At 40.2% G+C, this 10,804-nt stretch overlaps 1 protein-coding gene across 1 annotated transcript in view; it reads left to right on the top strand.

Annotated features, from left to right (window-relative positions):
• The window catches only part of MORC1 (MORC family CW-type zinc finger 1), a 138,697-nt gene that overhangs the window by 44,151 nt on the left and 83,742 nt on the right, over window positions 1-10,804 (top strand). Inside the window, exons 10-12 of the mRNA XM_014457002.2 lie at window positions 5,138-5,217; window positions 5,891-5,964; window positions 8,354-8,418. Of these exons, the coding sequence (XP_014312488.1) occupies window positions 5,138-5,217; window positions 5,891-5,964; window positions 8,354-8,418 (219 nt within the window). The remainder of the gene's footprint in view (window positions 1-5,137; window positions 5,218-5,890; window positions 5,965-8,353; window positions 8,419-10,804) is intronic.

Here is a 10,804-nt window from a genome sequence, read left to right as displayed (position 1 = left end):
ATAAAATGATCATTTTTGAAAGCTCTTTAAGGGAGACAGAGCCAAGCTATCTGTTGGAAGATCTTCATTTTTCATTAACATGGCTTTGCCATAGACCAGTAATACTGAAAGGAGCCCAAAGACATGGAAGTGGAGTCACCTGCTTTCTTTGGAGCAGCACCGTCCTTTTTAAGGTTTAGGGACACCAAGTTATGGCCTGCTCATGGAGACTCTGCAACACTGTTCTTCTGGGACAATCTTTTCATGTCTTAGGGACACTCCCCACCTCTCACTGAATTGTTCAGGAAACCAATGAATTGGATGGATATAGGATGATATTTAGTTATTTTTAACATTAAGCTTTTTAATGTAGGTACCTGGGCAGACTTCTACAAATACTTCAGATTCTTAAGAGAAATTTATCCAGCTACTCATTTCATTTCCTCATTCCAATGCATTTTCCCGCTAAACACACATGGAGGGAGTATGTACTTAAAATGTGTTTTTATTAGATAACTAGAGACCCGATGCACGAAATTTGGGCAAGAGTAGGCCTTCCTTCCCCCAGCTGCTGGCACTGGCTTCCCTCTGGCACCCAGGACCTGGTCTTCTCTTGCAGCCCTAGCTTTGTCCGGAAGGTTGTCTGGAAGGATGCCCAGTCTAATTATCATATTACACTTTTATTATTATAGATAATAACATATTGGGTATTTACTCCAGTGATTTTAAACCTTTTTCATCTAATGGCACACATAAACTAATTACTAAAATTCTGCAACACACCAAAAATATATTTTTTGCCAACCTGACAAAAAAAGATACTTTTGATTCATTTACACTGACAGCTATTGTGTTAGCTGTTGTCATTTTAAAAAATTTGACAATCTAAGGGAAAAGAGGTCAGTGCCCCTGGCTAAATAGCCAGGTGTTGCTTGTTTTAAAAATTCTTACGGCACACCAGTTAAAAATTGCTGACTTATTCCAAACCAGCATTGTTCTAAGTTCTTTAGCTCCTTTGACACCTTTAGGTCTCATGTCAGCCTTTGAGATAGATACTATTGTTATCATTCAGCTATCGTTTTCTTACAGATAAGGAAATGAAATAACAGAAAACGAAGTAATTCACCCAGTCTTACACACTAGGAGGGGTATAGCTAGACCTTTTACCCAGGCAGATGGGCTCCAAGCAGTCCAGCTCTTAGTTGCTCCATCATGAAGGTGTTCTGTCTTCAGTACATCAGCACTGCTGCTGTTGAGCTAATGGAAGAGAGTCAACAGACTCCAGCTGATAATATTTAAATTACATGTGACCTGTTGATAAAAATTCACATTACTGTGTACATAAAGTTAGAATATACAAAAGCAATTGTAGATCAAGCTATCATTTAAAATCCATTGCTACTAGCATAGCTTCCAGCAGTTGGCAAACCTTTTCTGTAAAGGGCCTGATAATAAATCTCTGGTTACACTTAACCTCATTTGCATATCTATCTATCTATCTATCTATATCTCTATCTATATATCTATCTATGTCTATACAGTGGGGCCTTGACTTACCAGTGTCCCGACTAACGAGTTTTTTGAGATACGAGCCCTCTCTCCGCCGATTTTTTGCTTTGAGTTGTGAGCTAAAATTCAAATTCAGGTTACCAGCCAGCTTCAGATACCCCACCGCTAATTGGCGTAGTGAACGTCACAGTGAACGCCACAACATCATGTGTCTCACTCGTTCACTTTTGATTTGACATATAAGTAATTTAAGTTATGAGCTCTGTTACAGAACGAATTAAACTCGTAAGTCAAGGCCCCACTGTATCTATCTATATCTATCTATCTATCTATCTATCTAATCAGCTAGAGGCCTGGTGCACAAAAATTTGTGCACTTGGGGGGGTCCCTCAGCCCAGCCTATGCCCTCTTGAAGTCTGGGATGTCCACCTGCTGGCTTAGGCCCGCTCGCTGGGGGACCGGGCCCAAGCTGGCAGTCAGGCATCCCTCTGGCAGCCTGGGAGCCCTCAGGGGATGTCCACTTGCCAGTGGGGAGCAGACCTAAGCTGCATTCAGACATCTTTAGCGCTTCTGAGGAGGCAGGAGAGGCTCCCACCACCACCACTGTGCTGGCAACTGTCAGCCTGGCTTGTGGCTGAGCAGAGCTCCTCCTGTGGTAGCGCACTAACCACCAGGGGGCAGCTCCTGCATTGTGTGTCTGCCCCCTGGTGGTCAGTGTGTGTCATAGTGACCAGTCATTCCAAGTCTTTCTGCTGTTAGGGTAAATTTGCATATTACCCTTTTATTATATAGGAATATAGGATAGAGACCAGGTGCACAGGTGGGGGCCAGCTGGTTTGCACTGAAGGTTGTCCCAGATCAGGGTGGGGGTCCTGCTGGGGTGCCTGGCCAGCCTGGGTGAGGGGCTGATGGCTGTTTTCAGGCTGGCCAAGCCCCACAGCGACCGAAGCTCCCAGCCTCTCCTTTTTTCTTTTTTTTTTTTATTCTGGGATTTATTTATCTTCTATAATTGAAACTTTGTAGCCTTGAGTGGAGCCCAGGTCCGGCCAGGGCGGGAGGAAAACTTGGCTTCCTCCATCACGAGGGGCAACCCAAGCCTCTTGCTTGCTCCAGCTCCGTGGCCATGGCGGATGGAAGCAGGTATCTGGGATTTATTTATCTTCTATAATTGAAACTTTGTAGCCTTGAGCAGAGCTCAGGGCCAGCAAGGCAGGCCAGAAGCTTGGCTGGGAAGCTTGGCTTCCTTTATTGCCTCCAAGCCTCCTGCTTTCTCCAGCTCCATGGCTGCCGCCATCTTAGTTGGGTTAATTTGCATATTTGTTCCTGATTTGCTGGTGGGTGTGGCAGAGGTATGGTCAATTTGCATATTTCTCTTTTATTAGATCCTTTTCAATGGAAAAATCATTCTTATGTCTTAGGCCAGTGATGGCGAACCTATGACACCCGTGTCAGAGGTGACACGCGAACTCATTTTTTTGGTTGATTTTTCTTTGTTAAATGGCATTTAAATATATAAAATAAATATAAAAAATATAAATCTTTGTTTTACTATGGTTGCAAATATCAAAAAATTTCTATATGTGACACAGCACCAGAGTTAAGTTAGAGTTTTTCAAAATGCTGACACGCTGAGCTCAAAAGGTTCGCCATCACTGTCTTAGGCTGTATCAAAAACAAACTAACTCGTCCAATTTGGCACATGGACCGTCTATTACCTATACCTGATATAAACTCATTGGAGCACGCCAAAACCGGTTTGGCTCAGTGGATAGAGCGTCGGCCTGCGGACTGAAAGGTCCCAGGTTCGATTCCGGTCAAGGGCATGTACCTTGGTTGCGGGCACATCCCCAGTGGGAGATGTGCAGGAGGCAGCTGATCGATGTTTCTCTCTCATCGATGTTTCTAACTCTCTATCTCTCTCCCTTCCTCTCTGTAAAAAATCAATAAAATATATTATAAAAAAAAAACAAACAAACTCATTGGAGCACATCGGTTTAGACTCTCCCCTCTACCTGAGCCAATACCTCTCTTTATATGTCTTAAGATAATTTGGTTTCCAGAAATGATCTATAGGTTTTTACCTAACTCTTGCTGAAAATGTAATGCCTTTGTAAACATGAAGGTACTAAGTCTGAGGTATAAGACAAAAGTTATAAAATGAGGTATATAGAGGTTTGAGCATTATGAAACCAAATAACATTCTGGAATTTTCTCTCCATGATGACTTAAATCAACATGTAAAATCCTGGATTCCAAGAAGCCTCTATAATAGATATACACAGTTTCAACTTCATTCAGAGAACCTCTGTTCTACAGTGCTTTTCTCACCTATACTTCACTCCCTTTGAGTTGGAGTTTATAGGTATATATATTTTCCAGTTCCTTGATCGTTCTAGAGTGTCTTTGCTCTCACTAAAGCAGTGGTAATAAAGTAGAAAATATGATTGAGTAGCTTAAAATGATAATATGTGTTTCTCAGCATTTCAGTTAAAGATGACTGGGGACTTGGAGAAGCAGTTAATTCAGTGTCAGTGATAATCTGGATATATTAACCAGAAACTTTGAGAAGAGAGCAGTTGCATAGACATTTTTCTTTATAAGAAAATTATCCTATTTTACATGTATAAGTGAACATTTGTGTGGGAAGAATTTTTAAGTTATTTATTTATTGAAATTACTAATTCATTTTATTATTATTATTGAATTTGTTGGGGTAACATTGGTTAATAAATTTGTATTGGTTTCAGGTTTGCAATTCTATGATATTGTGTGTTCATCACTCCAAGTCAAGTATTCTTCTGTCATTGTTTATCCCCCTTTTACCCTCTTCAAACTCCCCCAACCCCTCTTTTTCTCTGGTAATCACTATACTGTTGTCTGTGTCTAAGAATTTTCCCCCTTTTTCTCTTTATTTTATTTTATTTTTATTATTTTAATTTATCTTTATTATTTTTTTATTATTTTATTTCATTTTTATTATTTTATTTATTTATTTTATGTCTATGAGTCTGTCTCTATTTTGCTTGTTAGTCCAGTTTGTTCATTAAATTCCACATATGCGTGAAATCATATGGTACTTGTCTTTCTCTGACTAGCTTATATATTTTCACTTATATGTGGAATCTAATGAACAAAATTAACAAATTAAACAGAGACAGACTCATAGACACAGATAACAGACTGACAGTCGTCAGAGGTGAGGGTGTTTCGGGGCTGGGTTAAAAAGGTGAAAGGATTAAGAAAAAAACAATCTCATTGACACAACAGTATGGTGATTACCATAAGGAAAGGGGGAGGAGGGAGGTAGAAGAGGATTTAGGGAGGATAAATGGTGATGGAAGGAGACTTGACCTGGGGTGTTGAACACACAATACAATATACAGATGATGTGTTATTGACTTATACAACAAAACCTATATAATTTTATTAACTAATGTCACCCCAATAAATTCAATAAGAAAGCAAAATTTTCAAGTATTAAATGGTAAGGAGTTTCTTTTTAGGCATAAAGTTTTCTTATTTATGTAACTTTATGGGTTTTTCTTAATAATTATGTATATCTGGAGTATACTAGGATAGTGTTCTTAAAGAATATTTTGTACTATAAAATGATAATCTGACTTGATTCTTTTATTTTTTTATTTTTCAGAAAGTACCTGTATGTCACATCTTCTTTTAAAGGAGCATTTAAAAATGAAGTTAAAAAGGCAGAAGAAGCAGTAAAGATTGGTATGTAATTACCTATGGCTTACTTTATTATTGTTCATTCATTCTACAAACATTAATTGTGCATATATTCTAGGGTACATACTGCTCTAGGCATTGTAGGGATAGCCACAATTAGTCAAATGTAGTTTCTTCCTCTAAGGAATTATATACACATTTTTTCCATCTCTGTTAAATTATTGTTATTTATTATTTTTAGTATGATCCAAGTGGAACTGGATGGGTCTATTTTAAGAACTCTTGTTTTCACTGATGCTGAGTTAGATCGTTTCAGAGATTAGTGCTGCATCCACTTTAGGAAGGAAAGTTCTACACTTTCACTTCTCTCACAGTGAGAGGGAACCATTGTTTCCCAGTGATGCCTGAGGGAGGAGTAACTTTACGTCCATATTTTATGGATTTTAGATAGTTTTCAGTTAGCCAAACAGCCAGTTGTGACTTTTGAATGTGTATGTATGTGTTTTTTCCCCTTTAAATTGCCATGTCTAAGAGGAAGTATGCTATCTACACTTAGAATGTGTAAGAGCTGTGGAAGGAGTATAGGATTTTCTGAGGTGATTATTTGTAATCTTCTCTCCCTGGTCATGGTTATATATATCTATGTAAGTATATAGAATGCTCACTGAAAATAGCTTGAAAGAATTTCATGGTATAATTACCTTGCTTCTGCTTCTAGCTGAACTTGTGTTGAAAGATGCTCGAATTAGAGTCAACCAGCCCGATAGAACTTCCTTGCCTTCTCCCGCCAAGGTATGACACACAGAGCAATCTTCTTAAATGGCAAACAGTGTCCTTTGCCTTTTCCTGTACACAGTGGTCTCTTGTCATGTACTCCCTAAATTTTTAAATGCAGACAAGCTCAGGTGACTAAGTTAATAGGAACACAGGGAAACAGAATAGATGAGTGCAGAGAAAGGAGACAAAACTCAGCAAGTGGGGGAAGGCTGAGACAGAGCAAAGATGAACAAAACATGGGGTGAATTCAGAACAGTCGGGAAGAGAGTCACAACTTCTTTAAAATGAAAAGAAAAGGAATAGGAGAAAATAATGAAAAGCAGTCAAAAGCTAGCTTATCTAGTCTTCTTGAAAATATCTTTTCAAATCATAGCTCCCTGTGGACCTAAATAAATGGGCAGAACAGGGAGAAGACTAATACACAATCCTTTTTAGAGTTGGGAATTATGTGCTGTAATTATGAATATTAATAACAATGCTCCCAGCTCACAGAGCTCTTTTCGTATGAGGTGTTCCACACAGTTCATAAACATCCTCTGTAATTCTTGCAGAATACCCACGAGTGAGATAGGTTATAAAGAACTATTGTTATTAATTATAATGCATGGCAACTAAGAGAAGAAGAATATGTCTGCAAGACATGAATTTAAGTTTTCCAACTTTTACCAAAAATATACAAAGCTTTCTAGCATGGTGAATCATTACACTACATATTTGCTTGCATACAAAGGGATAAGTAGGTTTTTGGAGAAAAAGGTTTTACTTCATCTTTCCTTCATTCTCTTCTATGGACTCAGTGTATGATTTCTCTCCAAGATTTGCCCTAATACATGTAAAGACCAGGGCTGTATCTGATGAAGAGTTCTCATGTCTAATGGTCATGATTGGGAATTAAATCAAAGATTGGCACCTAGTAATTCCCCAAAGCTATCCATGATTTCCCCCAAATTCTATTACTTTTCCCCTCCATTTATTTTTTTTAGTTAAAGCTAGACCTGTCTTGCTATCAACTTAAAAGTTTAATCTTTTGTTATTTTGTTTCTAAGAAATAAATTTCCTTGGTTTTATGTATTTGAGAGACAAGAGAAACAGACTTTCTAATGGGTCAGGATCTTGCTTTCTTGTTGCCTTAACGGCCCAGGGGTGGGCAAACTTTTTGACTCGAGGGCCACAATGGGTTCTTAAACTGGACCGGAGGGCCGGAACAAAAGCATGGATGGAGTGTTTGTGTGAACTAATATAAATTCAAAGTAAACATCATTACATAAAAGGGTACGGTCTTTTTTTTTTTAGTTTTATTCATTTCAAACGGGCCGGATCCCGCGGGCCGTAGTTTGCCCACGGCTGCAGCCTGTTACTCTCACTGCCTCTTTGCCCAGTGCTCTGAGCACGGACAGGAAGAGCAGGGAAGTCTTTGACCAGCTCACTTTGTTGCTCTGATGCACACTGGTTTCTTTAACGCAGAGAAGAGAGCAAAGCAGAATGACCTCTGCATTTGACCTCTAAAATTCCTCTCGGCAGTTGAGTGGTTGTATTTGAAGTAAAATGAAATAATTACCTTTTTTTTTTTTAACTTTTAAGTCAGTGGAAATAATGTTCAGTCAGCAGTGTACCCATCAAATGAGATGTCCATTTTTCACATCAGGTGGATGGAGCATGTTAAAGGTCTATTCTTATTTGTGAAATAATAATGCATTTTTTTCTGTCTGGTTAGAGGGAGTGTATTAGAGATAGGGTAGTGAATGAGCCAAATATATCAAACAAAAGAGAAGAAAGACAGAAGGGCCTGGTACTGAGGCACTCTGAGAGGGAGTAATCCTAGATGGGATATCCTAAAGGGAAAGTTGAGGGCGTATCTCGAACTTTATATGAAGGAAACATTTTCTTTTGGCTACTGACAATTTTTTTAATTGAATTTATTGGGGTGACTGACACTGGTTAATAAAATTATATAGGTTTCAGGTCTGACAAAATTTTTGAATCATAATTTTTCCCCCTGAAAGAAGCCTTAGTGATTGATGGTGTGATTCAGCGTTTTCTGTTCTCACAGGTGAAAGCCAGAGCCTCAGTCGCTGAATGACTTCCCCGAGCTGTCAGGAAGTTTATGTGGAAAACCTCTGTGCTTACAGGGAGCAGTGGCCCTTTCTCTGAAAGGCAGAAAGGACATCGGAATTAGTGCAAGATGAGAACTGCGGGCTGGGATTTAGCTTGTCTCCTTAGCTATTAGAACTTAGTCATTTATCAAGTATTTATTGAGTATCTACCGTGGTAATATTGCATTAGGCAATGTGACCTATCACCGTTACCCTTGTGAAACATTTGTATAATAGGATAATAAATATCAGATCAGCTTTCGTTAATCTAATGGCATAATGTTCTCTCCTAACCAAATGTACATCTCCAGGACGTATTACAGAAAGCTTTGGAAGATGTGGAAGCAAAGCATAAGATTCTTAAAGAAAAACGGAGGTAAGACATTTGATTTTCTGTTTGCCAGAATCCTTCTTGCTATATATATTTTTTATAATATATTTTATTGATTTTTTACAGAGAGGAAGGGAGAGGAATAGAGAGTTGGAAACATCGATGAGAGAGAGACATTGATCAGCTGCCTCCTGCACACCCCCCACTGGGGATGTGCCCACAACCAAGGTACATGCCCTTGACCAGAATCGAACCTGGGACCCTTGAGTTCGCAGGCCGACGCTCTATCCACTGAGCCAAACCGATTAGGGCCCTTGTTGCTATTTTAAAAACAAATTCTGATTTCTGAGTAGGCAGATTTGGTGGTTTTTGTGACAAGTTCTCTTTCTCAGCCTGTGACATCTTATGATAGATATTAAGCATCAAAACCCCCCAACCAACATAATCAAGCCAAAGTGTTTATAAAATATATATCTGCATGTAAACATATGTTTACATAATGTTAAAATTTCTGAATACAGAGTAAAACATTAGTTCAGTGTCTGATTGGACGAAGAAGTGAACTTCCCAGGGAATCAGCTGACAACTTCATGTTCCCTGTGTCCTTTGCCATTTAAACTCTGGAGCGTTGGTCCCCGTTTCTTCCCTCTGCTGGTACTGATGAAAATTTATGATGGAAAATCTTTCAAGTAAATTTATCACTTATAGGTAGTTAAGATAAAAATTGCGAGCCTATATTACAACACCATTATTGACATTTGTAAGGTTGACTCAGGTATTTTACAAATTAAACTGAAAATAGTTGCTGTTCTTCAAGTAAGGTCAGCCTGAGAACTGCATTAACTTTGAGAAACAAGTTTTTAGGGGAGTATTACTAGTTTTCAGCATTATTTTTTTGTGAACCATCAAGTGCTATCAATCATCACTTTCCCCAAACCTTAAATTTGAAGTGTTAATTATGCATTTATCAAGATGAATGTTAAGTGAATGTCAGAAATCTTCATTGAAAGGCAAAGGCCTCTTTAAAGTCTTCAGGAAGAAAAAGCTGTTTGATGGCTTGTTTGAAGTCACAATGATATGCAGGAAATGTAACCAACCTATATTTTATTAATTATAAAGCCAGTTGGTGTGAAATTTTTATAGCAAAATGCTTTTTAAAAAATAAAAAACTTTGAAGGCAATCAGTATGCCACTTAATATCATGGAGTGACTATGTCATATCCTGTAACACCCTGTTTTGGGGTTCCTTACATAGTATTATTTTATGTTAAAGAGTGGGGGTCTAATTATTGAGTAGACATTTTTGAGGAAAAGTTTGATTCACATCTATTTAACCCTACATGTACATGCATTTAAAAACACATAAATATGAACCCATATTAATAACTTCCTCAGAAAGTCTGATGTACTTATATCATATGCCATGGAAAGACTGACAGAACTTTATCGTTGTCCTTTAATGATAGATACATTTAATTAGTCCAGTCATTATCTGATGTCAGTTGTAATAGCTGGTGGGCATGAATTTGAAAAGAAAAAGCTGTTTTTGTGGAATGAAAGGAACTACAGGATGGGCGGAGGGGAAGAATTATATTTGCAATCATTCTTGGGAAAAGAAAACATTTGCTAAGCACCTAATCTGTTCCAGGTTTATATTTAACACTAGAGGCCCAGTGCACAAAAATTTGTGCACTCGGGGAGGGGGGGTAGGGTCCCTCAGCCCATCCTGTGCCCTCTCGCAGTCTGGGACCCCTCAGGAGATAATGACCTGCTGGCTTAGGCCTGCTCCCGGATGGCAGAGGGCAGGCCCAATCCCTAGGTGCAGCCCCTGGTCGGGCTCAGAGCAGGGCCGATTGGGGAGTTGGGGCGCTGCCCCCTGTCATGCACAGAGCAGGGCGGATCAGGAGGTTGCGATGCCACCCCTAGTCACGCTCAGGGTACAGCCGATTGGGGGGTTGGGGCACCGCCCCCTGTCACACTCAAGGCAGGGTCGATGGGGAATTGGGGCACCACCCCGTCACCCACAGAGCAGGGCCGATCAGGGGGTTGGGGCGTTGCCCCCTGTCACGCACAGAGCAGGGCCCATCAGGGGGGTTGGGGCTCCATACCCTGTCACACACAGAGCAGGGCCGATCAGGGGGTTGAGGAGCTCCCCCTGTCACGCACAGAGCAGGGCCGATCAGGGGGTTGTGGAGCTCCCCCCTGTCACGCACAGAGCAGGGCCCGTCGGGGTTGAGGAGCTCCCCCCTGTCACGCACAGAGTAGGGCCGATAGGGGAGTTGAGGCACTGCCCCCTGTCATACTCAGGGCAGGGCCGATGGGGAGGTTATGGCTCTACCCCGTCACACACACAGCAGGGCCCGTGATGGGGGGGGGGGTAAGTTGGGGTGCGGAACCCTGTCAACAACGAGGCATGGCCGAACAAGGAGTT

The sequence above is a fragment of the Myotis lucifugus genome, unplaced genomic scaffold (assembly GCF_000147115.1).
Source record: "Myotis lucifugus unplaced genomic scaffold, Myoluc2.0 scaffold_67, whole genome shotgun sequence".
Classification (NCBI taxonomy): Eukaryota; Metazoa; Chordata; class Mammalia; order Chiroptera; family Vespertilionidae; genus Myotis; species Myotis lucifugus.
Note: the sequence above shows the minus strand (reverse complement) of the source record. Positions and strands in the feature narration are given on the sequence as shown.